Genomic DNA, 20,866 nt, shown 5'->3' on the forward strand with positions numbered 1-20,866 from the left:
ATTCCGAATCGATTCAAGGCAACAAAGGAGAAGACGCGACTGTTGGATTGAACGGACAAGGATCATCACACCTCTTCAAGATTCAATCACAACCATACATCCAAGAGACGTGTCCTTTCACGAAGAGACGCAACCATTCACTCGTACCCGTAGAAAACTATAAATAGGTTCATGTAATTTCATTTGTAATCACTTACTTACACTCATTCGATTTGTATACATTCATTCATTACAAGTTATTGTTATTCAAAGTTATCACGCTCATTTAGAGATCAAGATCCAGTTCGGGCAAACAAATTGGTATCAGAGCATCAGGCTCTAAGCGTGGGAATCGCAAGGCATCGCAGGGAATTCGCGATCAGGTTTCATTTTCGTTTTTAAATTCGCAAAGTTCAATGTCAGAATTTTATTTTCGGTTCTAGGGAAGTCGGTCGAACCGAACGGTTAGGAATCTAGGTTTTGTTTTTGATTCCGGGGTTTTAGTGCGAATTAGATTATTTTTGGTTGTTTGGTTATTACACGATTCGGGTAATCGGGGTTGTTGAGATCTATTGAAACCAAGAAAAGTTTATTAGAAGTGAAGATTATTCGGCAGGAAGATATGTCAGGATCAACCGGACAAAGTCCGATAATAATACAGAAAGAAGGAAATTCTCTTTCCCAGTTTCAGTGCCCAATTCTTAAACCTACAAACTATACGGTTTGGGCTATTCGTATCAAGACGATTCTTGAAGCGAATGGTTTGTGGGAAACGATCGAACCGGCAGAAAATGCAACGGTAGACACTAAGAAAGATAAGTCTGCAATTGCATATCTGTTTCAAGCAATACCAGAAGACGTTGTATTGCAAGTTGCAAGTTGTAAAACTGCAAAAGAGATTTGGGATAATCTAAAGGTTAGACACGTTGGTGTTGATCGGGTACAAAAGGCGCGTATGCACACGCTATTGTCAGAATTTGAACTGTTGCAAATGAAGGATGACGACACTATTGATTCGTTTACCGCAAAGATTAATAGTATCGTTACCTGGGCAACTGAAGTAGGAACGACATTGAGTCAACCGAGTCTAGTACGCAAACTCCTAAATGGCGTACCGGATAAGTTTACTCAAATCGTTGCCTCTATGGAACAATACTCCGATCTAGAAACCATGACGCTAGAAGAAGCGGTCGGAAGACTGAAGACGTATGAAGAACGACTCAAGTTAAAGAAAGGAAATCAAGGAGAAAGCCAAGATAGGCTCATGTTCACACATCAGGATAACTCCAGAGGAAGGAAATCTGGAAACCGCGGTCGTGGTAGATTTAACCAGACGCGTGGAAATTGGCGAAACAACGGAAACAGGCAAAGTCCCAGAAACGAAGGATCTACATCTAGACCTAGAAACGGAAATTCTAGAAGTTGGAGGAAGTTTGCAAGAACCGACCTAAGTATAACTGCTTCGTGCATTGCAAGGAATCTGAGCACTCTCCCAAACTGGATATCCACCCGTTGTGGACTTCAAAGTCGATTTTTGTAGCTACTAAGAAATCTCTTCACAGCAACAAGATCAAAAACCTTGGGTTCCGGCTGGTCTTACACATTGCACCAGCGAAGGTCTTTGTCTTCCTCTTGAGAAGTAGTGTGCGGTTGTTTAATCCCCGCCAAGGCATTTGTATACCCGGTTGATTTGTTCAACAACCCATTTTCTCCAATCACACCCCGAAGAAATATACACTGCACGTTCATCTTGCTGATTGTGAACTTCAGACGTTCTGCAGGTGTGTACATTTCATTGAAATCTTTCCTGAGGCCCCGATCAAAAACCATAACAACCAAATTTTGGCACTTTCTTCATCTGGTCGAATTTTGCAACTTCATTCAACCACATTCTTTCACCAATATATTCTTCTTTTTTTTTTCTTTTTCCCTCTCTCTCCATCAATGGCAACAACATTCTCCTAGTTTGTAACAATATTTCGGAGCCTTATGTCGCCAATCTTGTGCATGGACGCTCCACTATCAACAATCCTAAGACTATCAATAGTTCATCCTGGAACATCCTGCACACTCATTCAGAGATTAGTTGGAGAGGGGGACCCAAGCCTTCACAGACTTGGGTCGTCCGTCATCATCGAGAATTGTAACATCCATTTCCCGATGATTCGGAATTGATGTAGCTCCCCCCGAAACAGTTACCGGTTTTGGTATCCAAAGTTGTTTCTGTTTTTCATGTTTAACATCCGATTTAACAGATTTTGTTTGGATGAACTCCGGTTTCAAAACCTTTTCAACTTCTTTTCTTTGTTTCTTTTTCTGTTTCTTTTCTCGTTGTTTAACCAGACGAGGGTCCTGTTTTGGTGAAACAGATCTTTTATGGTAATTGCTACCATGGGGGGCATCAACTTTTGACTTTCCCTTGGTGAGATATGGGCAATTCTTAATGATGTGTCCATACTCACAACATTCAAAGCATGATCTCCGCTCAACAAACCTCGGAGTATCATAACTGTAATAGCTGGATGATGAACTTCGTGATCTTGAGGTACTTGGTCCTACATAACAACCGTTTGTTTGTTGTGTATAGTTGTTTTGACTGTTTCTTTTCAAAATTTTACTTTGTTTAACAGAATCCTTGTTGGATTTGTTTTCAAAAGTATCAATTTTATCAGTCCCTCTTGATTTCACAAAGTTTATCTTCCGAACCGTTTTCTTGTTTTTGCCCTGTTTGACTTTTCCATTCTCTTGGGCGGCATGATTTTGTTCACATGGATCATCAACCTTTGCTTTCAACTTATGAAGATATGGACAATTTCGAATTATATGTCCAATTGTACCACATTCAAAACATGATCTTCGTTCAACAAAACCCGAAGTATCATGTGATCGTCTTGCCGATGAGGATGAACTTTGTGAACCCGAAGTACTAGGTTTTGAACTGCTTGGTTCATTTCTTTTCTGAACAATTGCTTTCTTAACAAAATCTAAGTTAGATTTGTTTTCAAACGTTTCGATTTTGTCCGTTCCCGTCGATTTCACAAAGTTTACATTTTTGTTCTTCTTTTGATCCGGCTTCTTTTGAGCTTGAGCCGGTAAATTTTCTTTTGATTTGGTGTGATTTTGCTGTTTTTGCACTGTTGGTAATTTCTTATTGCCAAATTGTTTTCGAACTTCGGCCTTTGGAATAGGAGGACATTGTGTTACTGTAACACGTGATCCTGTCTTTCCCAAAAACTTACTTGTCGAATTTTCAAAGACTTTACTTATTAAAGATTGATTAACATTCTTAATAGGAAAATCTTTGTCTGAGTAGATTTTATCATCACCAATAAGAGTGTACAGCAAATTCACACTCTCCGACTCTTTTTCAGATGTGGACTGGATTGCAACAGTCTTAGCGGGTTTTGCAGGAGGATCACATAGAATATGATTCTCAAGAGGTATGTCCTCTTCTTTGATTTCCGCATCAGACTTTGCAGGGATAGTATCATCAGATTCATCATCAGAAGAATCAGCATCCTCAATAATGACTGGAGGATCCTGATTCAGTTCAGCAGAAGACACACATGTATCTGCTGATACATCTGAATCGGATGATACTTCTTTCTTGTATCCGAGTCCTGTTGCAAATTCCTTTACATCCAAAGGAACAGATGGTTCAAAGAAGGTTCTGTCTTCCTCGTCAGGCATTGCATCATAATTGTGTCTCACTGGTGGTGGACATTTCTTGTATCCTATGCATGTGACATCCTGTTTTTCTTTCTGAACGTCAATGATGTGATCCAACACATAGCTAGAGCTCAAATAACTGTCTAGCTTAAGCTGGATCGCTTCACTTTCAGTTTTGACACAAGCCATCTCCTTTTGCATTATCTCAAGGCGAGATATATACAAATTAATGTCAGTTTGTTTTCTGGAAACCATTTTAGTTAATTCGGTTTTATCTTTCCTCAAGTTCTCAATTACCGACTTAAACTCTTTTTCATGGTTCACATAAAACATGTTGGCTTCAGTGCATTTTGAAAGATCCACGGTCAACTTCTGGTTGTGGATAAACGTCACATCATATTTCTCTTGCAAAGCTTCGTGTTTGCTTTGCAATTCACACCACTTGGCATTCAATGAAACATGTTTGTCTTGCAAGTCAAACAAACTAGCTTGTAAAGCATCATGTTTGCCTTGCAACTCAGACATGTTTGCTTCTAAATCAGCACACTTAACTCTTAATCTAGCACAATTATCACAATTTACAGCAGTGGGTTCATCGACACATACCTGACTGGAATCACTCTCAGATGTTGGCCTTTTTGCATCAGAAATAATAACCTCCCTTGATGATTCACATTCAGATCCATCCTCGCTTAAACTCGAAGTTGTATCATCCTCAACTGAAGTTGAAACATCTTCATCTGAACTTCTGTCATGTTCAGAACTGTCATTATTTCCCGAGGATTCACCATTGCTTGCATCTTTGACAATTTCAGCATACAACGCCGTTTTTGTGTGACTGCTGTTCTTTGGATCAAGAGATGATGGTTCTACAGTAGAACGATGGGGTTGTAAAACAACTGGGGGTAATGGATTTCCATACAAGTCTGTGGTTGGAGCTGGCTTTACAGGAGCTTGTATCGGATTGCCATATAAATCTGTTGTCATTTTCGGTTCACTTTGCTTTTGATTAGTAACCGATGCCCATTGTTCTGCCGTAATTCGAGGTCGTGTGGGAGATTCGGCCCATGATGGTGACAAACCTGTACTTCTATATTTTCCCCCATCCAGAGCTGGAGTACCCCACCAACTCGGATTTCCTTCATCTACAGACGGAGTACCCCACCAACTCGGATTCATTGTTGATATGGAGAAATGATCACCTGATAAACACGCTCAAATCACACAGTTAAATCACAATTTCAACCCTTCTGTTAAAATTTCACAAAGTGTTTCGACGAAACAATTTTCTACGAAACAGACTTGAATAAACAGAACTCCTTCCACGAAACAAATTAAACAACTTTAATCTTTGACGAAACAGGTCCAAAGTTTGTGATAGTCCAATGATTGATGAAATAGAATTTTAAAAATAATCCCAATTCTTTTTCAACAAACAAGCCCACTAAGTCAAAATAGAAAATTAAAATAAGACCAAGACTTTTTCAATGAGGCACACCCACTAAGTGCCAAATTAAAGTCAACGAAACAAGAACAACGCCCGATTAAACAAACGAACTATTTTTCTTTTGGACTTTTCAACCACTCAAATGATGAAATGATTTAACTTTGGCCCTTTTTTAAAAAAAAAAAAAAAAATCAACGAAAAGGTGGCCAAAACACTAAGTCCTTTTTTTTAATAATAGTACTTGGGCCTTTTTAATTTACTAAACGGTGGCCAAAACACTAAGTCCCTTTTTTTAATAGTACTTGAATGACGAAAGGGCTTGTTAATCTCAACGAAAAAAAAAAGATTCCTTTTTGGTTCTTGGGCTTTGACGAAACAGGGATATTATATGGGCTTGGCGAAAGAAGATAAGCCCAATGACTAATTTAGAGCCCACTATAGTTGACGAAACAGAATTCAAATCCCACTAGTGTTTCGTCGATGAAGGTTTTGGCGAAATGGAACTTGTTTCGTTGATGTTTTGTTTCGTCAAAAAGGTAACTGAGTTGGTGAAAAGTTGGTGTCAGCTTGACCTTATCTTCCTGACACACCAGACAACTACTTTCGGCTTGTTTCACCAAACAAGCAAGGTGTGATTATTTTAATCTGATATCACTTCCCAACACACAAATACCTTTCACATACAATTATCAAAGATCAAAAAGTGTAATATTTTGAAGAACACTTTGAAGATTGCAAGAACACGATGAACTTTTGAAGTTTCCGGTGAACCGAAAACTTTCCGAACTCACGGTTTTGATAGATAGTGTTTAATAAAAACCTATTTTAACATGTAAACATCAATTAAACAAGGTTTTTAACAAAACACAAAGCAAAAGCACAAGATTAAACCCGATTTTTAGAATGTTTTTCCAGAAAATGTGAATTTTAACACCCGAAAAACAAACCAAGAACACACTCGGTTTTAACAAGGAGAAGAGCCAAGGCTCTGATACCACTTGTAGGTCCGGCTAGGAGGATCTAGTCGCCTAATCCTTGTGTACGAACCAACCCGGTTGTGCGGAATCCAACCGGAAAGGCAAACCGAGATAGAACAAGCAAAAACACGACACGCAATATTCACCGATTAACACATCTGTATTAATACGTATGAAAGATTCGGTTACAAAGCAATGTTTACAAATGTGTTTTGCAAACCCTCTAAAACACTCGTGTGTGTGTGCTCTCAGTTCTCTCTGTGTTCTCATAATTTCTTATCCACAGATAGGGGCGTGAGTTTCTAACACGACCCGAAAACCCGACACGAACCTAACACGAAATTCGCGGGTTTAGGTTTAGTCTAAACGGGTTCGGGTCAGTTTCAGGTTGAACCCGCGAACCCGTTTAGGTTAACGGGTCGGGTTCGGGTCAACCTGGTCGGGTTGGCGGGTTGACCCATTTAACACATTTATACTATATTATATTTTTTTACAATATATTTTATGTCATAAATTAAATGGGGTGTGTATTTTATGCAATGATTATAACTTAAAAAGAGAAATTAACATAGATTTTACAATTTAAATATGATATTGTCACTAGTAGAAAATTAGTTTTTTTAGGCGTTTTGTGAATGTATTTTGGGTGGTTCATTTTATAAAACCGCCCAGAATCTTTATTATATATTTTTTTTACTATAAAACCGCCCAGATTATATGTAAAAGCGCCCAAAAAACCTTTTTTATTATTTTTGATTGTTTATTGAATCATTTTTGGGCGGTTAACACTACAAAACCGCCTAGAATATGTGTAAAATCGCCCAAAAAACGTTTTATTGTTTACTTTAGGCGAATTTACAACAAACTACCTACGAATCTTACTCTCCACCTCCCACTTTCAAACAAAATATCAAAATCAGGTGCCCTAATTTCTTCCTCTCATCATTTTCTTTTTCTCTGTTCAATCCTCCATCAATATCAAGGTATAGTTACATATATTTATTATTCATATCTATACATGTATATATATTGTTGATTTATAATATATTAATTGGTTATATTTTTGTTATTTGTAGATATAACTGAATTATTCTGACCTTTTTTGTTCATCATTCAAAGAAGTAAAGGTAAAAAAAAGTTATATTCATGTATTCTATTTTTATAAGATTATTTATATGCATGTATTACGGGTGTTCATGATTTGGTTTAAAACCGTGAAACCACCCAAACCGTAAGTAGCGGTCTGGTTTTAAATTTCAACAGTTTGGATTTTGATTTTCATAAACCGTTACTAACGGTTTCGCTCACGATTTGACCTAAAAACCGTCAAAACCGGACCGTGAAGACCCCTAGTATGTTGGATATTTTTGTGCGAGTGTGTGTGCATATATGAATACCTATGCATTTGAAGATAACCTTGTAGAGTATACCCGTCCAAAATTTATCTAATAGAGATAAATTTTGGATTGTCCCCGTTGGGACTGCTTTTTGAATATTCTATCTCATTAGGACATGTGTACATTTAACGTGTTGACTATTTAAGGAAAGAATCGACAGTTGTTTCCCCTACTCCTTCGGGTTTGCGGTTTAACTGCATACTTGGGGAGTTAAGGGGAAACGCTGCCGATTTTTTTCTTAAATAGTTAACTCGTTAAAATGTATACATATGAGATAGAATATTCAAAAAGTGGGTTAGGATCCACCGCCTTAGAGTACCTATTAACAACTTGTACATAAACTGGATATCACTTATTTGATTATTTTAATTTTCAGATGGAAGATAGAGAATATTGGATGTACAAAAGTGGGCGTCCTTCTGAAATATATACGCAAGGCGTTTTTACTTTTCTTAGGGTTGCTGAAGCTCATCGAAGAAATGTTGGCTCTAAATGGATTTGGTGTCCTTGTATGATTTGTAAAACCTTTCAAAAAACCGAAAATATTAGAGATATAGAATATCATTTGCTTGCAAATGGTTTTATGCCTAGTTACACTTGTTGGTCAAAGCATGGGGAATCACGGGTTGATGGTGCCACGACATCGGTTAATTTAGACAATGAGGAATATGAAAATTTCCAATACGAGGACAATTTAAATGATGACGATTTAAATGAGGACATTTCAAATGATAACAATTTAGATGACATGTTTAATGATTTAGAGAATGATATCGGCGATAAAGGAAAATTACAACAATTACTTGAAGATGCAGATAAACCATTATATAGCGATTCTAATATTTCAAAACTTGAAGCTGTGTTAAAGTTGTTTAACTTGAAGGCAAAAAATAGATGGAGTGATACAAGTTTCACAGATCTATTAGTTGTTTTGCAAGACATTCTTCCAAAAGATAATGAGTTACCAATTTCGTTTTACCAAGCAAAAAAAATGATGAATCCAATGGGATTGGAAGTTGAAAGAATACATGCATGTCCGAATGATTGCATCTTGTATAGAAATGAGTACAAGAACAGTCATAAATGTGTTATGTGTGGTGAATCTAGGTACAAGCGAAAAAGTAAAACTGGTGAATACGATAACGATGTGACAAAAAATGGACCACCAGCTAAATTAATATGGTATTTTCCAATTCTACCGAGACTAAAACGATTATTTTCAAACGAGAAAGAAGCAAAATTATTACGATGGCATTCAGACGAGCGTATAAATGATGGGAAATTAAGACATGTGGCAGATTCACTTCAATGGAAGAATTTTGATAGGAAATATCCAGAATTTAGTAATGAGGTTAGAAACATAAGGTTTGGGCTTAGTTCTGATGGAATCAATCCTTTCAGAAATGCTAGCAGTCGTCACAGTACGTGGCCGGTTCTTCTTTGCATTTATAATCTTCCACCATGGCTATGCATGAAACGAAAATACATAATGATGTCGTTGTTGATTCCGGGTCCGAAACAACCTGGTAATAAGATTGATGTTTATCTGTCCCCTTTGATCGATGATCTAAATCTTCTATGGAATACTGGTGAAAATGTGTATGATGCTTATAAGAAGGAATATTTTAGATTGAGTGCCATGATTTTTTGCACCATAAATGATTTCCCAGCGTATGGTAATTTGTCCGGATACACTACCAAAGGTAAAAAAGCTTGTCCAGTTTGTGAAGCCGATACAAGTTCGGTGTATTTAAACAACTGCAGAAAGATGGTATACATGGGACACCGAAGATTCCTTCCGCAGGGTCATAGTTATCGGAATAACATGACGAACTTTAATGGAAATACCGAGACTGGAAAAGCACCGAAGAGTTTTGATGCATTTTCACGAGTTAAAAATCTAGATACTGTTTTGGGAAAAAGAACTCGTGTTGATAAAGATGGCATTTGGAAAAAAAGGTCAATCTTTTGGGACTTACCATATTGGAGGCATTTACAAGTTAGACATTGTCTAGATGTTATGCATATTGAAAAGAATGTATGTGATAGCCTGATCGGCTTATTATTAGACATTCCTGGAAAAACTAAAGATGGTATCAATGCTCGTAAAGACATGGAAGAAATGGGTATACGTAAAGAGCTTGCCCCCCAAGAAAAAGGTAATCGTATTTATCTGCCACCTGCGTGTTATACAATGTCAAAGGCAGAGAAAACAAAGTTTTGTAATTGTTTACATGATATTAAAGTTCCATCTTGCTATTCTGCAAACATTAAAAGGTTGGTGTCGTTGAAAGACCGTAAACTAATTGGTATGAAGTCTCATGATTGTCATGTTTTGATGACACATATGATTCCTATTGCTATCCGTGGATTGTTACCAGAGAGCACACGACACACAATCACAAAACTTTGTTTGTTTTTTAACATGATTCACTCAAAAGTTATTGATCCCGAGGAACTAGATGTATGGCAAAAAGAAATTACCATCACACTATGTGAGCTAGAGATGTACTTCCCGCCGTCCTTTTTTGATGTTATGGTTCACCTGGTGATTCACATCGTTGGAGAAATCAAGGCTTGTGGTCCTGTATTTTTGCGTTATATGTACCCTTTTGAAAGATATATGGGTGTCTTAAAATCTTTTGTAAGAAATTATAATCGGCCTGATGGAAGTATTGTTACAGGATATGCTTACGAGGAGGTGATTGAATTTTGTACAAGTTATTTGGAAGGTGTCAAAAGTATTGGTCACCCACAATCTCGTCACTCCGGTAAACTACAAGGGGTAGGAGGCGTGGGTATGAAAATATTGAACCCAAGTAAGGAAGATTTAGAACTTGCACATTTTTCTGTCTTAAATCATATGACTTGTCTTGCTCCGTATGTTAATGAACACTTGAAGTTAATACAATCAACCTACCCACACAAGAGCAAAATGTGGCATGAAATTAAGCATAACAAAGAGTTTTCTTCATGGATGAAAAAAAAGGTAACTGATGGTCAATCAATTGTTGAAACACTTGTGGAACAATTGGGGCAAGGTCCGGACTATAGAGTAAAATCTTACCAAGGGTATGACATCAATGGGTATACGTTTTACACAAAAGATCAAGACGGGAAAAGTACAATGCAGAACAGCGGGGTTACAGTAATAGCATCAACCAGTAGATACGATAGGACGAATCCTAATGTAAGGTTAGAAATCGCCAAAGAGTCTTATTACGGTGTCATCCAAGAAATTTGGGAGCTAAAATACAGCATTTACACTATTCCTGTGTTCAAATGCAAGTGGGTGAACAACAGTACAGGTGTTCAAGTTGACAAATATGGCTTTACACTTGTTGACCTTGCAACAAATGGCTATCCATCTGAACCATTTATTCTCGCTTCACATTGCACACAAGTGTTCTATGTAAATGACCCGAGTAAACGAAGATACCACATCGTATTACAAGGCAAACGACGTATCCTTGGTGTTGATAATGTCGTCGACGAGGAAGAATACGACCATTTTGACGACCTACCGCCATTTTCTGTTGGTATTCAACCGTTAGTTGAGCCAATTAGGGGCGCCACCTACTCACGATCCGACCACACCGATGGGATGTATGTTGACCCACCAAGTTAAACTCAATGATTAAGGTTTGATATGTATATATTATTTCTATGATAACTTTAATTTGTAGTCGTTAACTCTATTTTTTAAATAATTGTAGGATTTTGAATCAAGACGTGGAAGTGGACGTGGCTCGAGTATACGGGATAGAATAGTCAATTTTTCTAGGAATTTTTCGTTTAGTGACATTTCTTTGATCAATATTTTTATTTTTGTTGTTTGACGATCCCGTTGTAAAGCACGAGTCCTAAATCGACTTAGTTGTTTTTTTTCTTTATTTTAAGTTTTAGTCTAATTTTTGCGATTTAACAAGCCGCAATGCGCATGCCTGGTTCAACGTTGTTATGTCTACTTTTTATTCGGTTGAACAGTGTCGCTGCAAAGATCGTTACTTTTATAACTATGTTTTAACTATCTTGCCATACATATGAACTCGACCATAACCCGAATATTAGCGGGTTGACCCGAACCGGACCCGTTCAACCCGAATTTTGAATTTTAAACTTTCTTTTCGCAAATTAATATGTTAAAATTAAAATTTTACTTTAAAAAACACAAATATATACATATAAAATTGCATTTAATTATAAAACATTATGTCAATCTCTATTTTTAAGTTATAATTATGCATAAAATACACACCCAAATTGATTTATAACATAAAAATACTATAAACAATAAAATATAATATAAATGGGTTAAACGGGTCAACCCGTTAACTCGGCCGGGTTGACTCGAACCTGACCCGTTTAGCTAAACAGATTCGCGGGTTCAACCTGAAACTGACCCGAACCCGTTTAGACTAAACCTAAATCCACGAATTTCGTGTTAGGTTCGTGTCTTGTTTTCAGGCCGTATCAAAAGTTCACACCCCTATCCACACATGTGTCTTTAAATTAAAACCTCACAATAAAATTTTACTTAATTTTTTTATACTTTCCCAATAGTTCATTCATCCGACATTAAATTTTTTTTTGAAATTACACTTTTAAAATTTTACTTTTACTATAATTCTCATATAAAATTATTGTATTCTCATAATATATTTCATGAAAATACCAAGTTATTTTCAAGCTATCCTTTGTTTTTTTTTTTTTTTTTTGAACGGCATAATAACTTTTGTTGTGTCTATGTATTATCCAACTAAATAGACTAATTCATTTTTTTTTTCAAGCCATCCTACAGAGCTTTGGGAACATGAAGCCACCCTACACATAGCTTTGGGAATATGGAAAACCACCCCAACTATAACCTCTTTTCTAATTTCCTTCACTTAATATTTACTCTTCTTCTTCTTCAAAGAAGTTCCAGACAAATCTAAGGGAGCTTTTAAATGTTGTTGTTTATCTTTGTATTCTCTTCTTAAAATCGAAATTTTAGTAAAATTAGTGCCCGCCAAAATCGAAATTTTAGCAAAACCCAGCCCGCCTAATCATAAAATCCAGCCCGCCCCACCCCTTGGAAACCTCCATCAAACCCATGAAATAAACCTCCATCGACAAAACCTCCATCATCTTTCTGGTCATTCATCTCCATCGCGCAGTTTCTACAGATTACGTCTTCCCCTTTTTTCAGTAAGAACCCTTGTTTTTTTTTTTTTGCTTAAATCTTCAATTTTTTTTGCAAGCTTTTAGTTAAAATTCACTATTTTTGAATATACATGTTTATGTTCATATTCTTTGAGAAGTAGTTAAAGTTGAATATATGTTAGATTTTGTTGAATGTGATTCCACGTGTGGTGTCTTTATGTTGGATTTTGTGGGGTTTAAGAGTATCTTGTGGTCCCTTGATTCCATGTATGTTAATGTGAATTTGTCGATTGTGTATTTGGGTTCTCCTTGTCCACTGTGATTAATAATATATTTTGTTGGACTTTAACTCTCCAGATAGATAGATGAGGTGTTAAATATGACATATTATAATAAATTCACATTTGACCAACTGAACCCTTCTGTAAGTTGCATATTTGATAGGTTATATATTTTTTTGGGCATTTAAGGTAGGCTGCCATCTTTGATATATGATGAGTTTGTATCTGCCCTTTTCTAGATATGTTTGATACATCTCCCTTTGAACTTGAACACTTCATTCTTGCGGCCTTGTACGTTCTATGATACAGCTGTTTATAGATTACTATTTGTGTACTGTTTTGTAAGTCTATTTGTCAAAAAAGTATGAGACCGATGCCTTTAGGTTCTAAAGGCAAAGGCACGAGGCGCTAATATCGCGTACACCTGGCATTGCTATATGTACAACAAAACAAGTTCTATTTACAAGTAGATTCGTCTCACTCATTTGTTTTACATATTAACCTTTTCATTAACAAAACAATTTATAATTTCTTTATCCCTTAGGTTGTTAAAATACTAATGAGTTTGTTAATTTCTTTTTTGTTGTATAATTTATCAAAGATGTCAAATCGTGGGAAGGGTGGGAAACGTGGGGCAGCCACATTTTCCAAGAAGGATTGTGAGTTCACAATTGAACTCAATCAGCTAATGCAACCAATTGGCAGAAATGCCAATGACTTCACTTTATGGTTAGGAGTGAAATTGAAAGCTGAATTTTCTTATCACATCCCGTCTGGTAAATTTGGAAAGGAAAAATGGGAAGAACTTTGGCTAGATATCAAGGTATATAAATTTATATTTTGTTAGATATATGAATTATAATTGTTAATCTTTTGTTTTATAAATATGCAGAGACAATGGCATATTGGTAGCGAAGCTCCTAAAAAATTCATACTAAAAAATGCTAAAAAACGTCATACAAATTGGCGGAGTTACCTTACAACAGAATTCGTAAGGAAAGGCTTAACTCCTTTTGAGACGTATAAGAATCTCGATTCAGAGCATTGGAAGGAATTCGTCACCCAAAGGAGTGGGAAGGAATTTGAGGTATATGTGAGTTACATATAATATTATGATTTATAACTAGTGTTATATATATGTAACTATAACATAATAACAATTTGTTTATTAATGTGAAGAAAAAAAGTCGAAAAGCAAGAGCAAGTGCGAAGGCAAACAAAAACCCAACTCGCTTAGGACGCACCGGGTTTGCGGCTTTGAGTCCTCGCCTTGAGAAAATATGGTCGCAACTTGTACCTGTGTATTCTTTCCTTAAAAATGTTCAAGACTATCGCTCCAAAAGGTATATTGTTAGTAGAGCAAAACGAAATCGGAAAACTAAGTTGTATTCACTATGTGCAAGCACGCGAGCAGAGTCAATTAAACTAGTAAGTAATGTTTATTTGTTTAATAATATATATTAATGTCAAATGTTCTAATAATTGTATATATGTTTTGTAGGCTGTTTTCGAAAGAAAAATGATTGATGATGGTAGTTATTTTTCTAACAAGGAGGATCCACTAACCAGGTTACTAGGACCTGAGCACGGAGGCCGGTCGCGTACGATTTCTAATATTATAGGTAATTTTATTTGTGATATAATGATTGTATTATATAATAGCTAAATGTTCATATTTGACTTTATAATCTGGCTGATTGGACGTCATATACATTTAGATATTATTTTTAACATTATATTATGGTTAATAGCATCTGAACTTATGTCTATAGCAGTAAATATAAAAACACAACTTGTTTTTTATGTCTATAATTTGTTCTCAACATGTTTGAATATATGTTTTAGTCACTTGATTGGAATATTATTCCCATTTCATACTTAGGTGTTTATATCGATTACAGGACGTACACAGGTTCGGGAAGGCTTGTTTCAAGGCGGTAGACAACAACATCAAGATAACATGCCTTCCAATCAAACAAGAAGCTACAGTGGGTTGGACTCTAGCCCTAATAGTTGTGGCGAGAATGATACATCTGGTGGATGTCATATTCAATATCCATTAATTGAGGTGATTATATTTGTATGATGTTTAGTATACAAAATGGTTTATATATAATATTTCTTTTAAAAATGTAATGTCGTTTTGCAGGAGCCAACATTATGTGAATTGTTACACCCATCCCCTTCTAAAAGAGAACAAATAGTCGGGACGGCGTATCTTCATCCTAGTCCAAGTAGGACTATACATACGGGACCTATGGCCGAGGGCTACGTGAAAATACAAGTAGTTGAAATCTATCAGTTGTACAAGAAAACGTCTCTTCCTGAACTTTCACGCTATGATGCACTTAAATATATAGGTGATGCTATTGGTTGGTTTATTCAGTGGCCACTTTCTTTGGTAAAGGTATTGTTGTATACAAATTATATAATAGTTTGTTTCTATTCTTAGTAAGACTTTTCTAATATGTTTGTTAAATTGTAGCTTTCAAGCACTGAAGCAACTTCTCAGAATCCAGCATTGAAGCAACCAGCTCAGGACAACACATGTTATCGGCCTGAGGTTAGGATCCTTGTTTGGTGTTGGGTTGGGTTTCTCGGGTCCGGGTAGTAGATAATTTCTAATAATTTTGGTTTATAATATAACAATTTTAATGGCTCTTATAGTTGGAGGTTCCCATTGAACAAGACGAAAGTCATGAATGTTATCAAATTGATGCGACTATGATTGAAAGTTTTGGTGATGAGGTAATCATGTACTAATAATCTGTTTCATAACTCTCTCTCTTTCTCTCAATATGTATCTATGTGTGTGTATATATATAAAAGAATCAATGTAGTAATAATTTATTTTTTTTAACTAATGTAGTTTCTATTTGGCGCACATGATGTTTCCACTCAACATGATGTTGACGGATCAGAAGAGGAACTGGATGAGATGGTATTCAAAAACTGATATATCATACGTATATATGTATTGTTTTTTTTTTCTGAAAATTTGTTTTTCAAATAATGTAGTTTTCCCAGCATGAGGTTCTTGTTGAACAACCTCAAGCTCCTACATTGTCAAAGCTTGAACAAGACATAAAAACCGCCTTGTGGAATATCGAGAATTTGCGCCCTCAAAGTATGATTTCATTGGCTACCCGATTAACAAAACACTATGACGGCGATATGAGCATTGAGATTAATTGGCCTCATGGGATGTACCCAGAAACCGAGTTCAGTCCTCGAGTTGAGAACGTTGAATATGAGGGTATGTTGCAATTTCTAGCGAACGGGTTGCTTGATGCCAGCTTTATACATTGGTGTCAAATGTAAGTTACTATTATTATTATTATTATTATTATTATTATTATTATTATTATTATTATTATTATTATTATTATTATTATTATTATTATTATTTTTATCTTGCAACTTAATAATATTTTTATCTCACAACTTAATAATATTTACTTTATTGATATTAGGTTTTTGTTCGGCCATCGTCTAAAAAATGCTACTCAAGTCGCCTACTTCAATACTCAACGAATTACCGGGAAAGAGTGTGAGGAAAATTTGCCTAGTGTTAAAGAACACTTGGTCGAGGTTTACAAACTTCATGAGGGAAAGAAATATTTTCTTGCTCCATTCTTATATAGGTAATATATAATTTTATTTTAATGTATAATAATTAATTTTCCTATTTTATTACTGATTTTTTTGCAATGACCGTATCTTTCTTCTTTGAAGTCGTCATTGGGTGTTGTTTATCGTCTCCCCTTCGGAACGTAAAGGTTGGATTTTGGATTCAACTTATTTGAGGGGCAAGAAGAATAAAAGTCATTATTCTCTAACAAATGCAATAGAAACTTCATTTGGAGGCCGTTTTACTTGGAAGATGGTTAAAGTATGTTATTCATAATTCATTTTATAAAATTAAGTGTTATTTTATTAATTGATTTTTCTTTTAATTTAATGTAGTGTAAGCAGCAAGAAGGATCATGGGAGTGTGGATTCTTAGTAGTTAGAAACATGTTCGAGTTTGTTATTTCAAGGCAGTTCGGTTTTCCAAACAATGTAAGTTTTCTATTTTTTTTACGTTCTTTGACTTAGGCGTGTTGTTCGTGTTAATTAGGTTTACAATTGTATTATTTGACTTAGAGAAGAAACAACATCATCAGATTTCCATTGTGCTTAACTGGTTATGGTATAGTTGTTTGGCTGTTCTTATGTATGAGCACTTTTTAAATGGAAAATATTTTTATGGCATTCTAATTCAGACGCGAAAGCCCGATAAAGGAAAAGAAATGGTATTTAAAGGGGGATTCTTTGTATGTGCTATTTTGTTTTTGTTATGCAAAATAGACCTGTCCTTGTGATTCAAAACCGTGATCTTCCAGTCACTAAATGACAGAATTTAAATTACACGTTTAATAGATTTATGTTAAGCTTAAAGGAGAAATAATAGTGTGAGATTTGGGTTTACAATGTGAATCGATATTGCAATGTGAATTTAAATCCTTTTATATTCTTCCGGTTACGCGGGTTTGGATGTTAGCAGATTTAGGTTTAATATATATCGACTTTGTTACTCTCTCTCTCTCTCTATATATATATATATATATATTTGTATGTATCTCACTTATTTTTTATTTGTCTTTTTAGATGTGGAACGACACAACAGAGATAACTGGAGTGGAAATCGACAAGCTGGTTGAAAACATCATGTGTCGGTTTTTTGCAGCTGTGTTTAATGATAAAAGCAAGAATTAGAGACTACCTTAGTATTGTAGTTTGAACAATTTTTGTAAACTAAGTATGAGACTCATGTTGGTGTTTGGCTGCATTTTCTGTAAACTGAGTATGAGACTCATGTTGGTGTTTGGCTGCATTTATATATTTTAAGTTATATTTGGGATTCTTCATTTTTTATTTATTTTTTTCAGATTAATTATTTTGAATTGTGCTTGAGGTAATGCTGGATTATTAATATTATTTAGCTGTATAATAAAATTATTTTGGTCAGTCAATTATTTTGGTCAGTCTAGGCGGTTTTGGCTTCGTTTGGGCGATACTTATTTTGAGCGGTTTAAATTGATTTTGGGCGGTTTCAGGGAGCGCCCAGAATACATTATATTGACTTTAGGCGGTTTTAGGGAGAGCCCAAAATACATTTTACCTTTTTCCAGCGATACCTTTCTGGGCGTTTCTAAAACCCCCTAAAATGTTGTTTACACCGCCCAAAATCAATTGATTTTGTACTAGTGTGTTATATACATTTGTGTTTTTAAGTAAATTTTAATTTTAATATATTAATTTTAGAAAAAAAAATAAAAAATTCGGGTTGAACGGGTCGTGTTCGGGTCAACCCACGAAAATTCGGGTCGTGTTCGGGTTCTTATGTATGATATGATTTTCGGGTTCGGGTCGGGTTCGGGTTTGTGTAAAAATTTCGTGTTCGGGTCGGGTTGAACCCGCCAACCCGCGGACACGACCCGTTTAGCACTCCTATCCACAGACAGTCTATTTATAGTCACAGACACAACGATTCAGATCTTGGCGAATCACAACTTGGCGAATCACATCCATGTTTGACGAAATGGACATTGTTTGACGAAAGTGAATGATTGTCGACGAAACAGCTTTGTTTCGTCGACTCTCATAGTGTTTCGCCGAAGATGGGCTTTGGCCCAAGAAGTTGAAGTCCATGCTGTATGCTGATTGGCCCAAGTTAATGAACATACTCATGCACGTAGTGAATTCCACTTGATTCAAATATGTACATTTTAGTCAAAGTCTTGACATCATCATGACATCATGATGATGTCATGATGATGTGTCAAGCGGGAAGTGTTCTCGGCTCTCCGTGCTTCGCGTGTCGAACTCTGGGACGCACGACGGAGGAATGTCGTGACGTCGGGCTTGAGCCGAACCTAACCGAGTCGAACCGAGCCAAGTCGAACCGAGTCGAGTCGCGACCACATAATATGTATCAACACCAGCGTAACAACAAGAGTACATAACTACATTATCAGGGAACAGCCAAAAGGTGACAACATTCATGTTTGATGATAGAAATGTTGGAAATATGTTCACTTTAATGTTAGTTAAACTTTAGTTATGTTTTATAATTATCCGAACAATATGTGTATGTATGATATGTAGTCGGAATATTAGTATATTAGGACAATAATGATAAGCGGTTTAAAGATAAGCGGGTGATCATTTCAAACTAAACTGCAATGGCAGTTACCCGCCAAATCTAACCGCCATCAAGTGATGTATATATATGTAATACCGGCAAATATTTGCCGGTTACCAAGACATTTTCCCGCTAATCGAAAGTGTCCCTCAATTATCCTTCTTTCTTTCAATATTCTGCATTGTTCTTGTTTTGCACATTTATATCCACCATGGCTGCAAATCGTTTTGCAACTTCCGCTGCAAATGTTTACTCAAATGATGATGGTTGAGATGTTTCGGATGGCCAACATAGTGGTATCAGAGCCACTACAAGATCCGATGCAGAAATTAAACCGACTGCCACATCAATGCCCTGTCAACATTACATTGATGAGAAAAATGAAAGAAAACGACGAACCCAACGTGAACGATTGTGTTACTATTGCTATAACAACCCTCGGTAAAACCAACATCCTCATAATAATTCTGATACCCTAATATATCTTTAAATATATCTATGTGTCTTTATATGTACCCCGTATGTGAAAACCGAGCCCTCGAACTAGATTATATTATATAAAATAAATAAAAACAATAAAAGTTAAGTTGAGGCGGGCCGCATAGACCTCACCTCAACCTAACGCGGGCCGCGCGAGTAGGAGAACCAGATACGGCCAAAACCTTAAGCCCAAGCGGGCCGCGTACATAGTTGGATAAGTGAAGGCGGGCCGCGAGTGTCCTGGTTTGTGGCACAGCCCGGAGAAGCCACGTGTCCAACTCGTGTCGAAGCTAGGAGCTGACCGGACCAAGCTACGCGTTGACCGCCTGTTGACGCGGGCCGCGTAGACTTGGCCCAAACTCCACGCGGGCCGCGTGGGAGTCCAATTTCAGCAATATAAATAGGAGGCATCGGGCCTTCAGTCTGATCGCTCAAATCTTTTCTTTCTTTCTTAATTTCTGAGTAGTGTACACTATACCCGGGTATTATACCCCCTAAAATAGCGAGGTTCTGCTACGATGTAAGTATTATAACCCCTGGAGACGTATTAGATACGCTGCCCGATTGATCTAGGGTTCCGTAACGGCTGTCGTGGTTCTGCCCGACGTAGTCGTTGGAATGCCGTCTCGGGGAGGGTATTACTAATGTTAAATTGGGTTATTATACTAACACACGTGCATTTGTGTAAATTATAGATATTCACCAGGAAATCATAAAGGATAACCTAAAACAGCAATGTGAGTTGATCCACTTTTTGTTAAATGTTTTTACAAAACCTTGCATACTTTTCTATGCAAATAACAGTTATTGAGTATTTGTAAGAATACAATTATCACGGGTATGTTGGGGTTTTGTATACAAAATTGTTACAACCTGGATAGGAAACCTGGATATGGAGTAACATTACCACAAGTCGGGTATCGACAGTACCATGGGTGATAATTGATATAACTTGGAAACAAATGTAATTGCGGGATCGCCCTCAATACTGTTCACTGTGACTTTTTATTTAAACTTGATTAAACTGGGATTCACTCACCAGTATTTCCCACTGACAAAACCTTTTTAAAACGCGTTTCAGGTAACGCAATGTGAAAGCCAAATAGAAGCCAGCTGGACAGCACTGGAGGCTTGGAAAAGTGGCAATAAAAGTTACCTAAATAAAAGAAAGCGTTTTATTTCAATAAAGTGGGATTTATCCCTGTAATTCAGTTTGTAATAAAAACTTGGGTTTTACCCATGTGTTTGATATTATAAAATAAGGTGGTTTACTCTGATTTAAATATTTCCTAACTACGGTCCTG

The 20,866-nt window shown here is 36.3% G+C and overlaps 3 protein-coding genes and 1 long non-coding RNA gene across 4 annotated transcripts; all 4 read left to right on the top strand.

Annotated features, from left to right (window-relative positions):
• Nucleotides 1-601: 601 nt before the first annotated feature.
• LOC110892647 lies at nt 602-4,846 on the top strand. Its single transcript, XM_022139799.1, has 2 exons — nt 602-1,430; nt 4,662-4,846. The coding sequence occupies exons 1-2, from the start codon at nt 602-604 to the stop codon at nt 4,844-4,846; spliced, it is 1,014 nt and encodes a 337-aa protein (XP_021995491.1).
• Nucleotides 4,847-6,914: 2,068 nt separating this feature from the next.
• LOC110896524 lies at nt 6,915-7,937 on the top strand. The gene is made up of 3 exons (XR_002567963.2): nt 6,915-7,055; nt 7,149-7,199; nt 7,846-7,937. It is a non-coding gene; the product is annotated as an uncharacterized LOC110896524 (long non-coding RNA).
• A 43-nt stretch (nt 7,938-7,980) lies between these two features.
• On the top strand, nt 7,981-11,240 carry LOC118485042. Its single transcript, XM_035981259.1, has 2 exons — nt 7,981-11,075; nt 11,186-11,240. The coding sequence occupies exons 1-2, from the start codon at nt 7,981-7,983 to the stop codon at nt 11,238-11,240; spliced, it is 3,150 nt and encodes a 1,049-aa protein (XP_035837152.1).
• Nucleotides 11,241-15,148: 3,908 nt separating this feature from the next.
• On the top strand, nt 15,149-17,786 carry LOC118484882. The gene is made up of 9 exons (XM_035980951.1): nt 15,149-15,302; nt 15,381-15,458; nt 15,563-15,643; nt 15,765-15,836; nt 15,914-16,212; nt 16,369-16,539; nt 16,631-16,787; nt 16,862-16,957; nt 17,546-17,786. The coding sequence occupies exons 1-9, from the start codon at nt 15,153-15,155 to the stop codon at nt 17,651-17,653; spliced, it is 1,212 nt and encodes a 403-aa protein (XP_035836844.1). The 5' UTR covers nt 15,149-15,152; the 3' UTR covers nt 17,654-17,786.
• Nucleotides 17,787-20,866: the final 3,080 nt, after the last annotated feature.

This window comes from Helianthus annuus, chromosome 12 (assembly GCF_002127325.2).
Source record: "Helianthus annuus cultivar XRQ/B chromosome 12, HanXRQr2.0-SUNRISE, whole genome shotgun sequence".
Lineage (NCBI taxonomy): Eukaryota > Viridiplantae > Streptophyta > Magnoliopsida > Asterales > Asteraceae > Helianthus > Helianthus annuus.

Excerpts from the sequence above, each read along its gene's own strand:
- LOC118484882 (XM_035980951.1), top strand. The coding sequence starts at position 15,153 with ATGGCCGAGGGCTACGTGAAAATACAAGTAGTTGAAATCTATCAGTTG. Across the intron at positions 15,644-15,764 it reads TTGAAAGTTTTGGTGATGAG|TTTCTATTTGGCGCACATGA; the intron begins GTAATCATGTAC and ends TAACTAATGTAG. Across the intron at positions 16,213-16,368 it reads TTTATACATTGGTGTCAAAT|GTTTTTGTTCGGCCATCGTC; the intron begins GTAAGTTACTAT and ends TATTGATATTAG.
- LOC118485042 (XM_035981259.1), top strand. The coding sequence starts at position 7,981 with ATGATTTGTAAAACCTTTCAAAAAACCGAAAATATTAGAGATATAGAA. Across the intron at positions 11,076-11,185 it reads TCCGACCACACCGATGGGAT|GATTTTGAATCAAGACGTGG; the intron begins GTATGTTGACCC and ends AAATAATTGTAG.
- LOC110892647 (XM_022139799.1), top strand. The coding sequence starts at position 602 with ATGTCAGGATCAACCGGACAAAGTCCGATAATAATACAGAAAGAAGGA. Across the intron at positions 1,431-4,661 it reads GTTTGCAAGAACCGACCTAA|TAACCGATGCCCATTGTTCT; the intron begins GTATAACTGCTT and ends GCTTTTGATTAG.